Below are 20496 nucleotides of genomic sequence, written 5' to 3' on the forward strand. Positions count from 1 at the left end.
AATTTTCATCTCACACGATTTTACATTAATTTAGTCAACTTTAGAAGTTCAATAGCTCCTTGGTCATGTGACCTGACCTCAAACACGGTTCAGAATGTACACTCAGTGGGCCTACACATTGCACATCCTTTAGTTTGTCCATTTCCCTCACATGATTTCACATGAATTTTTTTGATTTCCATATGGCAAATGGATGGCTCCTTACTAGACGTCCGCGGGTGTTATTAAAATAGGCCGACGGCCTCAGGTCGCCCCCCAAGGCCTGGTCTTCCGGGATGTCAAAAAATAACTGGGGTCATCAGGGAGAATAAGCCAGAGTTATTCTAGTTGCACCCGCCGGTTTATACAGTTTGACACATCAGAGTTTCTCCCTAAGGATAACATGGGTTTACAGGTTGTGCTCTAACTCTGCTTCTGTGCAGGCAATTTTCTAAATTCCTTTTGCCACATGTTCAGGGTCACCTGTACTTCTACAGATATCAACATGAAAATATTGAATGGCCCCCTTCATATCCTAAAGGGGAAGTATGAACTTTACCATCAAATAGGACTGAAATCAACAAATTGGCAGGCTGAAATCATCACAGAAAGGGAAACAAATGGCATCACCATAATCGTGTGAGATGAAAATGGACAAACTAAAGGGTGTGCAATGTGTAGGCCCACTGAGTGTACATTCTGAACCTAGTCGGTCAGTAGGTCACGTGATCAAGGAGCTATTGAAATTCTTTAAGTTGACAAAATTCATGTAAAATCGTGTGAGATGAAAAAGGACACATTAAAGGGTGTGCAATATAGAAGGGTAGTCAGTGGACATTCTGAACCTTGTTTGAGTCCAGTAGGTCACATGACCAATGAGCTATTGAAATGAGAAAGTTTGAAAAATTCATGTAAAACGTGCGAGATGAAAATGGACCAACTAAAGGGTGTGCAATGTGTAAGCCCACTGAGTGTACATTCTGAACCTTGTTTGAGGTCAGGTCACATGACCAAGGAGCTATTGAAATTCAAATGTGAAAAAAAGTTGGTACTTTGTTTGCGCTCCCTAACTAATTCAACTAGGAATACAAAATGCTGTTCACATTTCCAAATGTTTATTAGCTTTGGAAAGCAAATTAATATAGAAATCATGAAAATAAGACCTGTGCAAATTTTCCATGACATTTATTTTAAGTCTGTGGCTCAAGTGGTTTGAAAAGTATTGAAGTTTGACAGTGTGAATATCCAAACTGAAACTGTTTTTACCTCGGTGAATAACCGTACACCCTTGACCAGGGCCCGGTTTCATAGATTCAAGGTGCTGTTGACTTCAAGTTGGCACTTTTCCATTCTATAACTCTACACCACATGTCAAACTCATTCCATGGTGGGCTGGGTGTCTGCAGGTTTTCGCTCCTCCCTTATGCTTGATTGATGAATGAAGGTCACTAATCTGTAAGTAACTCCCCTCACCTGGTTGTCTAGGTCTTAATTGAAAGGAAAAACCAGCAGACACAAGACTCTCCCTGGAAGGAGTTTGACACCCCTGCTCAGGGCCCGATTTCCCAAAAGCATCTTATGGTTAAGTTTATCTTTAGAACAATATTCTAATGATTAACTTAGCCTTAAAATGCTTTTAGGAAACCGGCCCTGGACTGACTGAAATTTTGTGTAGTTTGTGTATCAAGGCAAAAAGCCAAGTTCAGTGACAGGGTGCCAAAAAGAATCAAGTTAATTCAGATTGTCAACCATTATCAAATCAAGTTTTATTTGATTTCTTTTTACAACTGTAATATTGATAAGAATATCAATTTTATCCTAAAGATAACTGGTTGCTTTCCCCACACAACTCACACACACAAAACCAAAGAGGGATAAAACAGTGGAAAAGCAGGGGTATAAATTTAATTGCTGCTTTGTTACTGGTGTCAGTGATGCGCTAAATAAATTCAAAAAAATAAGAGGGACATTTAATACACATTTAAAATGTCAAAAGGTTATTGGCACAAATTACTTTCTTTATGCAGTGAGCCATCAGGAGTTTTACCTACACTTTGTGAGAGAGAACCAATGTTATAAATGTTTATAGAGCCACCTAAACAAGAAATTAAATTGTCCAAAGAGTGGGAATATGAAGGAAAGCGAGTGTTCATACTCATCCTTGGTCCATGGATAACATGGAGTTATTCGGGATGTATGCGTGTGTCAGGGTTCTCTCCATAGATCTATGTATTTGTTAGACATAACAGCTAAGTTCTCTTGATTGCCGTTGAGGTCTTTTCTGAGTACAAGAGCAACAGTATGGATTTTTTTAAAACTGGGTTAAATCCTGTCCATCACGTGAGGATGGTGTCGTCAATCTCTTCGTTAGAGTCTGGAAGGCTGGAGATCTTCTTCAGGGAGCGGCGGTGACAGTCAGACAGCAGCTCATTACTAGCGGAGTCAAGGATGGCACTGACGCTCTGAAAGACAAACATATCATCACAGATTGTATTGTAAATGCACGCACAACTCAAATCCATCAGGCCAAGTATTATCTTCTTTATAATGAGTATTGAGACTGTTTATTTGTGCAAGTGTGTTTGTCACTGACTTGCATGGTCTGCTCTCCCTGACGCAGTCGGAGCAGGCTGACGATGGTGTGTTCGCTCTGGGCTCTGACGCTGGTGTTCTTGTCCTTGGTGTTGTCCAGCAGGCTCTTCACCAGTGGCTTGATGAGTGCGGGCTCCAGGGAGGGCGTGGCCTCGTCTTTAAACACCCACCACAGCACCCGCTCCGACACCAGCCTGATGTCACTGGACTGGTTCTGGAGACACTGTAGGGGAAATGACAGGGGAGAGGTTACTGACAAATCAGAGGAGAACTGTCACAGTGTTCTTATTTCTTACATATGTCCATACCCATGCAGCCACAGGTTGCTGACCTCTTAAATGTAAAGTCCCCATATTTGGGGACCCTATTAAATTGCATTTTATTCTATTCAGTCTGGTATGAGAACGGTAGCCCCTATCTGCAAAAGCAGGGTGTCTGCAGAAAGCTGACAATCTTGGCTATTGATCTGTGCCTTAATATTTGTTGTGAGTTACTACCATATATGGGCATACGAATGTATAAGGGCAGGCCGAGCCGATGACCTCATTTCAAGATGGCTGCTACCTACATTCCGGTTAGCGTCGTGAAGCATAAACTAAATAAACACAGAATTCGTCGATACCCACCGAAAGCCGTGACTCCACAGATCATGAGGATGTCTTATTTGTCTGCCTGTGACCTACCATTATTGACCACCAGCCCAGAGTCAAAATGTATATTTTACACAACATTTTCACCAAACGTTGAGGGGGGGTATGAAATGAATCCGTAGGTTGGTAGGAACAAATCTATTGTCAATTTTATCTGATTATGTATGACTTAATGTCTACATCGAACGTCCACTGAGTGACTATCTTTGCACTTCAAAAATATGAGGTCGCCTGCTTAGCCCGTAGGCATCCATTACACAGGGGATTGGCTACTATGGCACCTTGACAGTCTTGTAGCTGATGAGATAAGCTTTCCAGTGATATGCAGTTAACCTGTGTGGGACCAAGCAAGGCCTAGAACCTTTTATGCGTAATGCGAACTATTGCTACCGAGCAAATTACATTGTAAACAGATTAAAAATCGCTTTAATATCAACCCTTTAGCATAAAATATGGCTTCAGGGGGGGAGATGTAAAAACTAAGAATATCAAACAGGAAGCTAAAAAGGCAGCAGCTATGAATAAGTATACTGACATAGAAGCTTTGAATAAAATACTGGTCGGAGGCCTCCCGGGTGGCGCAGTTAGCACTGCGATGCAGTGCCCTAGACCACTGCGCCTGCATCGCAGTGCTAACTGTGCATCGCAGTGCATCGCAGTGCTAACTGCGCCACCAGAGTCTCTGGGTTCGCGCCCAGGCTCTGTCGCAGCCGGCCGCGACCGGGAGGTCCGTGGGGCGACGCACAATTGGCATAGCGTCGTCCGGGGTAGGCCGGTAGGGATATCCTTGTCTCATCGCGCTCCAGCGACTCCTGTGGCGGGCCCGGCGCAGTGCGCGCCAACCAAGGGGGCCAGGTACACGGTGTTTCCTCCGACACATTGGTGCGGCTGGCTTCCGGGTTGGAGGCGCGCTGTGTTAAGCAGTACGGCTGGTTGGGTTGTGCTTCGGAGGACGCATGGCTTTCGACCTTCGTCTCCTTTCCGAGCCCGTACGGGAGTTGTAGCGATGACACAAGATAGTAATTACTAGCGATTGGATACCACGAAAATTGGGGAGAAAATGGGATAAAAAAAATGTAAAAAAGAAAAGAAAAAAATACTGGTCGAACTCAGATCAGGGGAGCGATTTGGACAACGAGGATTTGGACCCGGCCGACTAAGATAGCTTTCTAGAAGGATTGGATCACTTTTAGATCTGTAATTAAATTACTTTAATTATTTTGTATTAGAGGTCGACTGATTATGATTTTTCAACGCCGATACCGATTAAAAATCGGCCGATTTTTTTATATATTGTAATGAAACAGGCAGGGAGCAGGTCTCGAACCCTCGACCTTCTAGCCCGAGGCCCGGCGCACTATCGACTGTGCCGCAAAAGCATGCTCGTGCGGCAGAGTCGATTTCCGCGCTTATAAACCCAGGGTCGTTACACTACTCCCTCCTTTCAAAGAGCGCGTCCTCGCGCTAGCTTGCGACTATGTTTTACAGGAACGCGCTCACCGGCCAAGCACACGCACTGTCGTGGATGCAAGGCCCGATCACTTCTGACACCAATGTAACGAAACAGGCAGGGAGCAGGTCTCAAACCCTTGACCTTCTAGCCCGAGGTCCGGCGCGCTATCGACTGTGCCACAAAAGCACGCTCGTGCGGCAGAGTCGATTTCCGCGCTTATAAACCCAGGGTCGTTACAATATATATATTTGTAATTATGACAATTACAACAATACTGAATTAACACTTATTTTAACTTAATATAATACATAAATAAAAATCAATTTAGTCTCAAATAAATAATGAAACATGTTCAATTTGGTTTAAATAGTGCAAAAACACAGTGTTGGAGAAGAAAGTAAAAGTGCAATATGTGCCATGTAAAAAGCTAATGTTTAATATGTTCCTTGCTCAGAACATGAGAACATATGAAAGCTGGTGGTTCCTTTTAACATGAGTCTTCAATATTCCCACTTAAGAAGTTTTAGGTTGTAGTTATAGGAATTATAGGACTTTCTCTCTATACCATTTGTACTTCATATACCTTTGACTATTGGATGTTCTTATAGGCACTATAGTATTGCCAGCCTAATATCGTGAGTTGATAGGCTTAAAGTCATAAACAGCGCTGTGCTTCAAGCATTGCGAAGAGCTGCTGGCAAACACAGGAAAGTGTGTTCTGGCAAATTAATTACGGTCTTTGTTAGGAAGAAATGGTCTTCACACAGTTTGCAACGAGCCAGGAGGGTCAAACTGCTGCATATACCCTGACTCTGCTTGCACAGAACGCAAGAGAAGTGACACAATGTCCCTAGTTAATTTTGCCTGCTAACATGAATTTCTTTTAACTAAATATGCAGGTTTAAAAAATATACTTGTGTATTGATTTTAAGAAAGGCATTGATGTTCATGGTTAGGTACTTTGGTGCAACGACAGTGCTTTTTTTCGCGAATGCGCTTGTTAAATCATCACCCGTTTGGCGAAGTCGAATGTGATTCGATAAATTAACAGGCACCACATTGATTATTTGCAACGCAGGACAAGCTAGTAAAACTAGTAATATCAACAACCATGTGTAGTTAACTAGTGATTGTTTTTTATAAGATAAGTTTAATGCTAGCTAGCAACTTACCGTGGCTCCTTGCTGCACTCACATAACAGGTGGTCAGCCTGCCATGCAGTCTCCTCGTGGAGTGCAATGTAATCGGCGTCCAAAAATGCTGATTACCGATTGTTATGAAAACTTGAAATGCTGATTAGTCGGTCGACCTCTACTTTATATAGCTAATTTACTATATGCATTTCATTTTTTATAAGTTTTGTGCTTTGGATTTAGTTTACATAGGCCTACATAAGTCATTTCAATGTTATATAATTCCAAAGTAGTTATTGTCTGTTTCATATTAGTTCACTGTTTGCTGTTCTAAGTGCCATCTTGTAACTTGAAGCCACTGCACTCTCATGCCCATGGTTCATTTGTGGTTGACACCTCTGCCTTTCTCTCTTAAGTGTTACTGTTTGCATTGTGGGTGTGCATTACACCTATGTGAGTCACTGGTGTTTTTACTTTACAGTAATGTAATTTTGTAAATTTAGTCAACTGTACTTCAGAGTGGAGGATGCAGAGGATTTTGATGACGTTTGAGAGCAACCCTTCCCCAGCAAGTGCCCCCCCCCCCCCCGTCAATCACCCGTCTGATGGTTCTACATCCACTTTTCATAGACCTCTTGAAAAACAAAATAGGGGCTTGTGGCACCATTCGTCCTAACAGAATCGGTTTCCCCAAGACCAAGGTAAACGACATGACAAAGACAGCGGAGTGGGGACCATAGGTTGGATCAGGACTAACAAGCTGCTTTTTGTGAAATGGAAGGACACTAGGGAAGTAACCATGCTCACCACACAGCATAAGGCATTCAATAACGACCATGTCTCAAGGAGGGTGAAAAGGGAAGAATGTCCCCATTCCTGTGAAAAACTACAATGCCAGCATAGGGGGGGGGGGGGGGGGGGGGGGGGTTTAACCTATCTGATGCTCTGATAGGATACTACCAGGTCTTCTACAAGACCAGGAAGTGGTATAATACTTTTTTTTTTTACCACTTTATGGACATTGCTACAGTAAATGCTTTCACTCTCCACAAGTAGATGGCCAAAGCAAAAGGTCAAACCCCTCTCTCCTAGTTGGCCTTCTGAGAGCAGCTGGTGTGTTGGAAATGGCTGAATTGGGGGCCCAAAGCAACCATCACAAGACACCCCACTCAAGGTGAGCGCCACTATCCAACACACATACCAAAAGACAAAAGGATGAACTGCAAGAATTGCACAAAATACTCAGGCCGGAAAAAGGGTTAAATGCCAGATATTCTATACGAAAGGCCAGTTTGCTTTTTGTTTCCTGGCAGAGGGGGACTGCTTCAAAAACTATCACAACTTATTTATTGCCTTACCTCCCTAATCTTACTACATTTGCACACAATGTATATAGATTTTTCTATTGTGCTATTGATTGTACGTCTGTTTATCCCATGTGTAACTCTGTGTTGTTTTTGTCACACTGCTTTGCTTTATCTTGGCCAGGTCGCAGTTGTAAATGAGAACGTGTTCTCAACTGGCCTACCTGGTTAAATAAAGGTGAAATAAATCAAATAAAAATGACATGCATAAGCTACGGTGAAAGTGAAATCTAATCATCTACACCTGGGATGTAAAACGAACACCATTTGTAAATAGTTCAGCTTATTTCTATTTGTGCACCTTTCTTAGTGAAGGACAGGTGTGTAACCAAGTGTGTTTGATAAAAAAGAATTTTAAAAATGTCTTATGTACAGCACCAGTCCAAAGTTTGGACACACCTACTCATTCCAGGGTTTTTCTTCATTTGTACTATAATAGTGAAGACATCAAAAATATGAAATAACCAATGGAATCATGTAGTAACCAAAAAAGTGTTAAATCAAAATATATTTTATATTTGAGATTCTTCAAAGTAGCTACCCTTTGCCTTGCCAGCTTTGCGCACTCTAGGCATTCTCTCAACCAGCTTCATGAGGTAGTCACATGGAATGCATTTCAATTAACAGGTGTGCCTTGTTAAAAGTTAATTTGTGGAATTTCTTTTTTTTTTTATGCGTTTGAGCCAATCAATCAGTTGTGTTTGTGACAAGGTAGGGGTGGTATACAGAAGATGGCCCTATTTGGTAAAAGACCAAGTCCATATTATGGAAAGAACAGCTCAAATAAGCAGGGAAACGACAGTCCATCATTATTTGGTCAGTCAATCCGGAAAATGTCAAGAACATTGAACGTTTCTTCAAGTGCAGTCGCAAAAACCATCAAGCACCATAATGAAACTGGCTCTAATGAGGACCATCACAGGAAAGGAAGACCCAGAGTTACCTCTTTTGGAGAAGTTGATTAGAGTTACCAGCCACAGAAATTGCATCCCAAATAAAATGTTTCAGAGTTCAAGTAACAGACACATCTCAACATAATTGAGGAGACTGCGTGAATCAGGCCTTCATGGTCAAATTGCTGCAAAGAAACCACTACTAAAGGACACCAATAAGAAGAAGAGACTTGGTTGTGCCAACAAACAAGTATTGGACATCAGAACGGTGGAAATCTGTCCTTTGGTTTGATTTGATGAGTCCAAATTTGAGATTTTTCATTCCAAACACTGTGTCTTTGTGAGACGCAGAGTAGGTGAACAAATGATCTCCGCATGTATGGTTCCCATCGTGAAGCATGGAGGTGATGGTGCTTTGCTGGTGACACTGTGATTATATTTAGAATTCAAGGCACACTTAACAATATACCCACTTCAGTGCTTGATTTGAGAAACATTCATTTTGTAAATGGGGGGGAAAAAGTGAAGTAACAGATTACTCCTAAGAAAGTACCCCCCTGCCTCACCTTGACAAACTGTGTGATGATGCGCTGTGATGAGCCACCTCCTTCCTTGGTTCTGAGATGATGTCTCATCAGGTAGCCCATGGCTCTGATCCCACTGGTAGCTACGGGGATCTGGGGGAGACAACAGTGCGCAGTGTTCAGTCAGAGAGGAGAAAGATGTATGGTTTGGCAAGGGAAAGTGCTTGACGAGCCAATCCTTCCACGGTCTGGGTGAACAGAATGAGTAAACTAAAGGGAGCGGTATCCACTTAGATCTGACCAGATGTATGAAGTTCCTACCCTGTCAGCGGTGGCACTGGCCAGGATGGCCTCAGTCACGGTTGAACTGTACTCCTCCACACACAGCTGCTCAGGGGCAGACTTGACTGCGATGGCAAGAGTCATACTGCGACCATGACGCACCATCCAGTCCACGCCTGATATGTCAGCTAGGTGAAGAACGGGAAACATTTTCATAGAGTAAACAAAAGTCTTTCCTTACCACATTATAGTCTTGATAGTCAAGAGTTAAGTGTTAGAAATTGTAAAGTGTTAATTCAATGTGTGAATACCTTTTATCATAAGTGTGAATGTTTGTGCTATATAAAGGGTTGTGCGTTGGCGAAGAGTATGGTGTGACAGTGTAAATTCTTACCCAGGACATGCTGAAGCAACACACTCCTCAGATCCTCTTCAGACAGGAAGGCACACAGCTCTCCTAAACAACCTGCTGAGGACATGCGTGTAGCATCCTACACACACACACAAAGTTAGAACTAAATGATTCTATATAAGGCTTTCATACACACTGGCTGATAAGGAGGCCTAAAACCCCTTTCATTAAGCCACATCCTGCCTTGACTGACGGAAGTCTAGTTTGTTTAGAGGTAAAACGAAACATTGCACTCTGAAAGATCCTTTCATTGAAACATGGAGCTGAATATGTCCTTATCAAATCAAATCTTATTGGTCACATACACGTGTTTAGCAGATGTTATTGCGGGTGTAGCGAAATGCTTATGCCAGGTTCAGTATTGCAGGTCTACAATATATTTAGCTAGCAAGATTAAACTGAAATAGTTGTATAATCAATTCCAGCAATTACCATTGAGAGAATGCCTTAAAAACTGCCTTAAAAACATCTGTTGCATTCATACATGCTTTAGTCAGTGTATCTGCTTGTAGACATACCTCATCATGACCCAGCATACTCAGCAAGGTGGTGGTGATGTTTTTCCTGATGGCTGGTTCAACCTTTGACCCTGCTCCCTGGATGACAAATCGTAAGGCTTGTAGCATGGTCTCCCTGAAAAAAGGGAGCAAAACACTAGGCGGATTGATTGAATCTAATCAATCCCCCAAAAATCCTAAATGAGAGGAATCCTATATGGAACTGATCACTACTCTTCACATTGTGTTTCTCAGTTACCCAGAATTCCCTGGTTTTGCATACCTGACTCCTGAGTCCTCAGCATTGTGGATGGCAGAGAGCTGCTCTGTAAATAGGGGGTCCACCTTGCTGTGGATGGAGACCAGCTGGCCCAGGGCCTCAGCAGCCTTCAGCCTGACCGCCCGGCTGGAGTCCTGCAGAGCCTTCAGGAAGGTGGTCTGGAGCTGGGGCAGGAAGGGCTTCAGGGCTATGCCTACCTGGAGACAGGGGCAGAGCAACAGGGTCAGGACCAAAGCAAGATACCAACCATTCTTCCAGCAGGGAGGAAACAACAGGATTGTGTTTAGTAGGCACAAAAAAGGAAAACGTTGAAAAAAAATAATCTTATTTTGGGATTATTTCATGTATTAACCACATTTCAAAATGTTTTTCCTGTCTCCCATTTTGTGCTTACCGAACAAAACCTTTAACCTCAGAATCAGCAGCAGACACTGACCTTGGCCAGCAGCAGGGTGAGTGTCTCTAGCAGAGAGGTCTTCACACTCCAGGCAAAGCGGTCTCCCAGAATACGGATGAGCGGTCCAGTGATGTTGACCACAGACGGTCGGAGAGCCTCAGAGGAGGTCAGCTTGATGACTCCTCCCAGCGCTTTGGCCGCCTCCTCTTTCTGCTCAGGACTGCCTGTCAACACTCCTTCCCTCAACACTGGCAGGATGCAGGTCACACCCTGGGGAAGAGGGAAAGAAGAGGAGAAGAGAGAATTAGAGGAGAGGAGAGAGCCGAAAGATACATCAAAACTAGTCAGCTTGAGGATGTGACTGTACATGTCTAGAGGAGAGAGAGGCCTACCTTTTTTGGAAGACAGAACCCAGGCAGGTGCTGACCCTTGACGTCTACTGCCACTGACCGGATGTCTCTATGCAGGTCGTCAATCAGAGCCAGCTGGCTGCCAGCGTCCAGTTTCTACAAAAACAAGCTACAGTTTAACATTACCTCACACATCGATACATACAGTGGCAAGAAAAAGTATGTGAACCCTTTGGAATTACCTGGATTTCTGCATAAATTTGAAAAAAAGTCACAACAATGGACAAACAGTGTGCTTAAACTAATAACACAAATGTTATGTCTATATTGAATACATAATTTATACATTCACAGTGTAGGTTGGAAAAAGTATGTGAACCCCCTAGGATAGTGACTTCTCCAAAAGCTAATTGGAGTCAGGAGTCAGCTAACCTGGAGTCCAATCAATGAGACGAGATTGGAAATGTTGGTTAGAAATGCCCTGCCCTATAAAAAACTCATAAAATTTGAGTTTGCATTTCACAAGAAGCATTGCCTGATGTGAACCATGCCTCGAACAAAAGAGATCTCAGAATTGTTGACTTGCATAAAGCTGGAAAGGGTTGCAAAAGTATCTCTAAAAGCCTTGATGTTCATCAGTCCACGGTAAGACAAATTGTCTATAAATGGAGAAAGTTCAGCACTGTTGCTACTCTCCCTAGGAGTGGCCGTCGTGCAAAGATGACTGCAAGAATACAGAGCAGAATGCTCAATGAGGTTAAGAAGAGTCCTAGAGTGTCAGCTAAAGACTTACAGAAATCTACAATACATAAAACACTAAACAAGAATGGTGTTCATGGGAAGACACCCCGGAAGAACCCACTGCTGTTCAAAAAAAACATTGCTGCACGTCTGAAGTTCGCAAAAGAGCACCTGGATGTTCCACAGCACTACTGGCAAAGTATTCTGTGTATACATGAAACATAAAGTTGTGTTGTTTGGAAGAAACACACAACACTATGTGTGGAGAAAAAAAAGGCACAGCACACCAACATCAAAACCTCATCCCAACTGTAAAGTATGGTGGAGGGAAGGAGCATCATGGTTTGGGGCTGCTTTGCTGCCTCAGGGCCTGGACAGCTTGCTATCATCCACAGAAAAATGAATTCCCAAGTTACAAAGACATTTTATAGGAGAATGTTAGGCTATCTGTCCGCCAATTGAAGCGCAACAGAAGTTGGGTGACGCAACAGGACAACGACCCAAAACACAGAAGTAAATCAACAACAGAATGGCTTCAACAGAAGAAAATATGCTTTCTGGAATGGCCCAGTCAGAGTCCTGACCTCAACCCGACAGAAAACATTTGGTTGAGGTTATTGCTGCCAAAGGAGGATCAACCTGTTATTAAATCCAAGGGTTCACATACTTTTCCCACCCTGCACTGTGAATGGTTGCACGGTATGTTCAATAAAGACATGAAAACGTATAATTGTTTGTGTGTTATTAGATTAAGCAGACTGTGTTTGTTTATTGTTGTGACTTAGATGAAGATCAGATCAAATTGTATGACCAATTTATGCAGAAATCCAGGTCATTCTAAGGGGTTCACATACTTTTTCTTGCCACTGTACTATGTTAGTTAACCAGAGTACCTAGTGGCCATTGGTTATCTATGAAATCAATGCTGCATAACGATCCACAACACGACTGTATGACTTCAGTAAACCCAGACAAACCCATTCCCAGTTCCTGTAATGCTCTTGGTGCCAACTGCTAACCTTGGTGATGGAGTTGATGGCGTCCCAGCTCTGCACGAGGACCTCAGGGTTGGAGTCGTTGAGCAGGCGGATGAGGCCTGACAGTAGGTTGCGTGTGTGGGCACTGTAATCCAGGCGGGTGCGGGAGAAGTATCCGTTGAGGATGGTGGCGGCGGCCTGTCTGAGACCGGCATCCGGTGACCTGGTGGCCTCTAGCAAGTCCTCGATGATGATACGCTGACCCACCTCATCTTCCACAGACAGGATCACTGCCTGGCAGCTGGCCAGCTCCTGAAAGAGAGGCGCGGCGGGTAATATAAAGCTGGGGACAAACCTATCATCTACGGACCACAACCGCCCACTAAGAACCACTGTAATCTTATCCCAAGACGATGACTGTTAAGACCCCCGCCAGTTGAAGTAGTGCCCCTGCACTTGGAACTCCTTTATAACCATCTTGTAATCATCAATGCTGTTGTTACCTGCTGTCCCTCCTCTGTTCCCAGTTTGTCTTTCAGAGAGGAGTAGAGGGCGGGCAGGATGACCCCCAGGTGGCGCGTCAGAGCGTCTCCAGCCACAGCAGATAGGAAGGCCAACACACGCGTGTTCACTGGAGGAGCAGTGAGCTGACAGGGGAGAGGAGAGCATTCATACGCAGAACTGCACAAACTATAAAAGACTTTAAAAACATTTAAGCATCAGGAAAAGTGGTATATAATCAAATACAATTATTATTGAGATGAATCATTGTCAGTAGTGTATAATGTTTGGACAGCTCACCTTCGGCACCAGGTAGGGCAGCACAGAGCGACTCTTCACTGCCATCACCTGTTTCAGACCGTCCAGAGCAAACTCTGCAGTCTCCTCATCATCCTGCACACAGAAACATTAACATCACTCTATTTTCTGTTCCATGGTGGGTCCTCTGTCCTCTCCAGAGGGACAGGGGACTGAGTATTACTGAACAAAATGTGTGGATACAGAGGAATGTTAGCGGTAAAGTGGATTCATGTGTGTTTGTATGCGAGTGTGTGTCTCACCAACTGTTTGAGCAGGGCAGGCAGGATGTCGTCCAGGGCCTGGTGACCGATGGTGGCGTGGAGCTGCTCAAAGGTTTTGGCTGCAGCCTCTCGTACCTCCTCCAGGGGGTCACACAGAGCCTTCCTCACCGTGGGGACCAGGGACTCAGAGAATATCAGCACCTGGAAACATATACGCATTGTGACCTTGCTTCTCTACCATGGGATCAGGTCACAACACAACCCTGCTATGTATAAGGCGTTTAAAAAGATTTCCTCAAACTGTATACTCATCTCAAGGGACTTCCAGGTTAAATAATTCATAAATAAAAAAGTGACCAGGTATGTGTTGAGGTACTGACCGCGTCCCTGCTGGTGGACTTCATGATCTCACTCAGACCGATGCACACACCCTGCCTCTCATCACTCTTATCTGAGCGCAGACCCTCCTCCAGGATAGGAATGATCTCTGGGAGGATCTTCTCTCCCAGCTTACGGACCAGGTCTCCAAGTGTCCTTGCAGCAATCTAGAACACACAGAGAAGCCACATTCAGTAACCCAGGGATCAGAAGCAGGAGAGAACACAGAATCCAAACACTCAAATTCAGACAAAAGTGTAGAATACTATAATCCAGTAATAACAGAATACTGAATTGTCTTAGTGTGACTAATGTACATGACAAAAGATAGATAGACAAAGGGGATCAAATTGAATTGTATTCATCACCAGCTTCGTAAACAACAGGTGTAGACTAACAGTGAAATGCTTACTTACGGGCCCTTCCCTACAATGCAGAGAAAGAAAATAGAGAAATAATAGAAAAGTGAAACACGTAATAAATACACAATGAGTAACAATAACTTGGCTTTATACATGAGGTACCAGTACAGAGTGGATGTGAAGCGGTACGAGGTAAATATGTACATATAACTAGGAATAAAGTGAGATAACCTGTAGCAGGAGCATATGTTGTGAGTCAAAAAAGTTAGTTAAATAGTTAACCATTGACCCATTTTGCACTAACTATTTAGCAATCTTATGGCTTGGGGTTGGAAACTGTTCAGGGTCCTGTTGGTTCCAGACTTGGTGCATTGGGGCCGCTTCCCAAGCGGTAGCAGAGAGCACGGTCTATGACCTGGGTGGTGCGAGTCTGATAATTCTTAGGGTCTTCCTCTGACACTGCCTGGTATAAAGCTCCTGGATGGCAGGGAGCTCCGTACCAGAGATGCACTGGGCCGAACGCACTAACCTCTGTAGTGCCTTGCGGTTGGATGCCAAGCAGTTGCCACACCAAGCGGTGATGCAGCCAGTCAAGATGCTCTCAATGGCGCAGCTGTAGAATTTGAAGATGAGCGCCCATGCCAAATCTTTTCACCCTCCTGAGGGAAGAGGCGTTGTCGTGCTCTTTTATCGACTGTGTTGGTGTGTGCGAACCATGATAGATCCTTAGTGATATGGACACAGAGGAATTTGAAGCTCTCGAACCGCTCCACTACAGCCCCGTCGATCTGAATGGTGTGCTCGGCCCTTCCGTTTCCTTTAGTCCCTGATCAGCTCCTTTGTCTTGCTGACATTGAGGGAGAGGTTGTCCTTGTACCACACTACAAGGTCTCCGTTTCATCGTCGTTGATCAGTCCTACCACCGTTGTGTTGTCAGCAAACTTAATGATTATGTTGGAGTCGTGCACGGCCACACAGTCGTGAGTGAAGTTGCAGAGGTGTTCAGTCCCAGGGTCCTGAGCTTAGTGATGAGCTTGGAGGGCACTATGGTGTTGAATGCTGAGCTGTAGTCAATAAACAGCATTCTCACATTGGTATTCAAGTTGTCCAGGTGAGAAAGGGCATTGTGGAGTGCAATAGAGATTGCGTCATCTGTGAATCAGTTGGGACGGTATGTGAATTGGAGTGTGTCCTGGGTTGATGGGAGCCATGACCAGCCTTTCAAACCATTTCATGGCTACAGATGCGAGTGCTACGGGGGCGATAGTAATTTAGACAGGTTACCTTGGCATTCTTGGGCACAGGGACTATGGTGGTCTGCTTGAAACATGCAAGCAGACCAGAGAACATGTTGTTCTCATGCATGGTTCAGTGTTGTTCAGATTCACAGTGTTTAATAGTCACATGTACAGGATTGAAGGTGTGATTGCAGTGTACAGTGAAAATCTTAGGCTCTGAGCTCCAACATACAGGACTTCGTTAAATAAAATAATGAAAATGGTCATAAAAAAACAACAATATAAATAGCACTATATACATAAGTGTAGCATTGAATAATAAATAATTGTCCATTGGGGTGGAGGCAGAGTAAAGACTGTTTAGGAGTGGGAGGGAATAACCATCGGGGGAGCAGCATGACCAAGTTCATTTTTATTACATTTTTTAAATCTATAAATATTCATATTAACAACTGCAACAGTGATGAATGTTGTTGGGGTGGTGGCAGAGTAAAAGACAGTTGGGTGGTGGGGGGAAAATGTCCATAGTGGGAGCAGCATGTAAGGTATGTGACCGTTGAGGGTGTGTAGGGGGGAATGTCCATAGGGGGGAGTAGCAGGGGGGAGCAGGTAGCTAACTAGTGGTGGCTATTCAGCAGCCTGATGGTGAGGGTAGAAACTATAGGCCAGTCTTCCAGTTTTTGCCATGATGCTCCTGTACTGCCCGCGTCTGAGTGATTGAAGCAGGGAGAACAGGGTATGGCTTGGGTGGCTGGGGTTCCTGATGATCTTCTGGCTTTTCTGTCTGACAATGGTGTGTTCGGCTAAGCGTATCACCCTCTGATGCGCCTTGTGGTCCGCTGCGGTGGAGTTGCCGTACCAGGCTGTGATGCAACCCAACAGTATGCTCTCGATGGTGCTCGTGTAGAACACCGAGAGCCCTCGGGGACAGGCCACATTTCTTCAGCATCCTGAGGTTCAAGAGTCGCTGTTGTGTCTTCGCCACGGTGTCCGTGTGGTTCGACCATTTCAGCTTCTCAGATGTGTACGCTGAGGAATTTGACGTTATTGACCGTCTCCACAGCGGCCCGGTTGATGAGGATGGGGGTGTGTCCAGCCTCGTTAGTCTTGAAGTCCATAATCAGCATGTTTGTTTGCTAACGTTGAGAGAGAGAGAGGTTGTTTACCTGGCACCATGCCGTCACAGTGCCTACCTCATCCCTGTAGGCTGATCTCGTTGTTGTTGGTCATCCGGTCTACTACTGTTGTGTTGTAAACAAACTTGATGATGGAGTCTGGGTCGGCAGCCTTGCGAGTAGGGCAGACCCTAATTAGTTGACCGGTCGATTGTTTGGTCGATGGGATGTTGTTCAACCCAGATATTTTTTAGTCGAACAGTAGCAAAATATATATATTTTTTGTGGCACATAAGACACCTGTCTTATTCGTGCGCATCTCAGTGAACTAATCCACTGCGGAGGCTGTGGGGATGGCACAGTCCAAGAAGGGGAGTGTGGCAGCACAATGCACGTCTCTCCAGAACACGCTCTCTCCCACCAATTTGTGCACATGCATTGTTTCATAACTTCATTGTGTGAATTGTTTGGGTTCGATTGTTAGTGTATATCAATTCCCCATTACATATATCCCCAGTAGTACATTTACCCTTAAATGCTATCATTTCAAATCTACAATGTTTGTTTGGTTACGGTAATATCTGTTAATGCATTCAATATATTATTATTACAGTCTTACCGTTCTCATTGTCAGAGTGGACACGTTGTTTGCAGAGTGCTCAACCTAGGCTACACTTGTGAGAAACAAGTTTTGGTTTATTTCATTCCATTTACGAGTTGACAATTTAGTCAATGTTTTGTTTGGAGTGCTCCTGTCAATGTTGAGTAAGGACGCGCATGTGATTACGCATAGAAGTAGGCCTATAGGATTCCTGGCCTGCGCACAAATATATCCATATAAAATGTGCCTATTTGGGGATCTGATAGGTTTTCTGATTGGCTTCACGCAGCACCACTAAGAAGCAGTGGAGCTTCTCAAACAGCAAGCAAACAGTCCCGTTTTTACATCCATGACAATAGTTCAATGTATTGAAAATTATTTTCAGCTCTGTCCCTTTCGATAACAACTCAGTGTTTAAGAGACAAATGTCATGCTCTGAGCCTTCCGAGTAGCGCAGTGGCCAAAGGCACTGCATCGCCTTGAGGCGTCACTACAGACCCGGGTTCGATCCCAGGCTGTGTCACAGCCCGCCGTGACCGGGAGACCCATGAGGCGGCACACAATTGGCCCAGCGTCGTCGGGTAAGAGGTTTTGGCCGGCCGGGATGCTCTTGTCCCATCGCGCTCTAGCAACTCCTTGTGGCGGGCCGGGCATGTAAGCTGATTTCGGTTGCCAGTTGTACGGCGTTTCCTCTGACACATTGGTGCAGCTGGCTTCCGGGTAAAGCAGTGCGGCTTGGTATGGTCATGTGTTTCGGAGGATGCATGGCTCTCGACCTACGCCTCTCCTGAGTCCGTACGGGAGTTGCGGCAATGGGACAAGACACTACCAATTGGATATCACGAAATTGGGGAGAAAAGTGGGTAAAAGTACAAAAATACAATCATACTCTGATCCAGGGGAAACGTCATAAAAATAGGTCTACCTGATTACTTGTTATCCCTTGCGCAATGGCCTACAGCTGTGTCTGTACTAGAGTTCGACCGATTAATTAGGGCCGATTTCAAGTTTTCATAACAATCGGAAATCGGTAATCTTGGACGCCGATTCTTTTTTTTTTTACACCTTTATTTAACTAGGCAAGTCAGTTAAGAACACATTCTTATTTTCAATGACGGCCTAGGAACGATGGGTTAACTGCCTTGTTCAGGGGCAGAAAGACAGATTTTCACCTCGTCAGCTCAGGGATTCAATCTTGCAACCTTACGGTTAACTAGTCCAACGCTCTAACCACCTGCCTCACAAAGAGCCCGCCTGTTACGCGAATGCAGTAAGAAGCCAAGGTAAGTTGCTAGCTAGCATTAAACTTATCTTATAAAAAACAACCAATCAATCAATCATAACCACTAGTTAACTACACATGGTTGATGATATTACTAGTTTATCTAGCGTGCCCTGCGTTGCATATAATCAATGCAGTGCGCATTCGCGAAAAAGGACTGTCGTTGCTCCGTGTACCTAACCATACACATCAATGCCTTTCTTAAAATCAATAGACAGAAGAATATATTTTTAAACCTGCATATTTAGCTAAAAGAAATCCAGGTTAGCAAGCAATATTAACCAGGTGAAATTGTGTCACTTCTCTTGCGTTCATTGCACGCAGAGTCAGTGTATATGCAATAGTTTGGGCCGCATGGCTCATTGCGAACTAATTTGCCAGAATTTTACGTAATTATGACATAACATTGAAGGTTGTGCAATGTAACAGGAATATTTAGACTTATGGATGCCACCCGTTAGATAAAATACGGAACGGTTCCGTATTTCACTGAAAGAATAAATGTTTTGTTTTCAAGATGATAGTTTCCGGCATTCGACCATATTAATGACCTAAGGCTCGTATTTCTGTGTGTTATGTTATAATTAAGTCTATGATTTGATAGAGCAGTCTGACAGTGATGGTGGGCACCAGCAGGCTCGTAAGCATTCATTCAAACAGCACGTTTGTGCGTTTTGCCAGCAGCTCTGCTGTTTATGAATTCAAGCCTATTAACTCCCGAGATTAGGCTGGTGTAACCGATGTGAAATGGCTAGCTAGTTAGCGGGGTGCGCGCTAATAGCGTTTCAAACGTCACTCGCTCTGAGACTTGGAGTAGTTGTTCCTCTTGCTCTGCATGGGTAACGCTGCTTCGAGGGTGGCTGTTGTCAATGTGTTCCTGGTTCGAGCCCAGGTAGCGGCGAGGAGAGGGATGGAAGCTATACTGTTACACTGGCAATACTAAAGTGCCTATAAGAACATCCAATAGTCAAAGGTATATGAAATATAAATCGTAGAGAGAGAAATAGTCCTATAATTCCTATAACTACAACCTAAAACTTCTTACCTGGGAATATTGAAGACTCATGTTAAAAGGAACCACCAGCTTTTATATGCTCTCATGTTCTGAGCAAGGAACTGAAACGTTAGCTTTCTTACATAGCACATATTGCACTTTTACTTTCTTCTCCAACTTTGTTTTTGCATTATTTAAACCAAATTGAACATGTTTCATTATTTATTTGAGGCTAAATAGATTTTATTGATGTATTATATTAAGTTAAAATAAGTGTTCATTCAGTATTGTTGTAATTGTCATTACTACAAATACATTTTTTTTTAAGTAAAAAATCGGCATCGGCTTTTTTTGGTCTTCCAATAATCGTTATCGGTGTTGAAAAATCATAATCGGGCGACCTCTAGTCTGTACCAAGCTCACTGGCACCATGTTGCAAGTTTGCTAGTGCAGCGAGCTTCGGGTCAGACCTGTTGATACAATGTTTCAAGTTTGTAGCAGACAGGCCATGCGCAGCCAATGTGATTTATAGGATATTCATTTTTAAAATCAGGATATTTTTCTACCTGCAGGTTGCAATGTTTTAATTTGTTGGATTAATAGGCTATTTTTACATAGTTGGCAATAGAAGTTACCTTTTAGGTTTATATCATTTTCTTTTAGATTAAATTTAGATTAACCACATGACAATGATTTTGAGATACAAAGACGTTATTAGAGAAAGAAAACTGTTAAACGAAAAAAATGCATATGTAAACCATAACTGGCACGCAGATTTATTTTAATTTAACTAGGCAAGTCATATCCCTCTAGTGGTGTGGGGGCTGTGCTTTGGCAGAGTGGGTGGGGTTATATCCTTCCTGTTTGGCCCTGTCCGGGGGTTTCTTCGGATGGGGCCACAGTGTCTCCTGACCGCTCCTGTCTCAGCCTCCAGTATTTATGCTGCAGTAGTTTATGTGTCGGGGGGCTAGGGTCAGTTG

General features: G+C 43.8%; 1 protein-coding gene across 1 annotated transcript in view; it reads right to left on the reverse strand.

Annotated features, from left to right (window-relative positions):
- Nucleotides 1-1720: 1720 nt before the first annotated feature.
- The window catches only part of LOC129826180 (eIF-2-alpha kinase activator GCN1-like), a 36902-nt gene continuing 18126 nt past the window's right edge, over nt 1721-20496 (reverse strand). Inside the window, exons 44-57 of the mRNA XM_055886599.1 lie at nt 13927-14091; nt 13586-13747; nt 13326-13418; nt 13028-13171; nt 12567-12836; nt 10849-10962; nt 10496-10726; nt 10063-10256; nt 9801-9915; nt 9265-9361; nt 8910-9058; nt 8631-8741; nt 2573-2794; nt 1721-2441 (exon numbers count right to left, since the gene is read on the reverse strand). Of these exons, the coding sequence (XP_055742574.1) occupies nt 2316-2441; nt 2573-2794; nt 8631-8741; nt 8910-9058; nt 9265-9361; nt 9801-9915; nt 10063-10256; nt 10496-10726; nt 10849-10962; nt 12567-12836; nt 13028-13171; nt 13326-13418; nt 13586-13747; nt 13927-14091 (2193 nt within the window). The 3' untranslated portion in view covers nt 1721-2315. The remainder of the gene's footprint in view (nt 2442-2572; nt 2795-8630; nt 8742-8909; nt 9059-9264; nt 9362-9800; nt 9916-10062; nt 10257-10495; nt 10727-10848; nt 10963-12566; nt 12837-13027; nt 13172-13325; nt 13419-13585; nt 13748-13926; nt 14092-20496) is intronic.

This window comes from Salvelinus fontinalis, chromosome 28 (genome assembly GCF_029448725.1).
Source record: "Salvelinus fontinalis isolate EN_2023a chromosome 28, ASM2944872v1, whole genome shotgun sequence".
Classification (NCBI taxonomy): Eukaryota; Metazoa; Chordata; class Actinopteri; order Salmoniformes; family Salmonidae; genus Salvelinus; species Salvelinus fontinalis.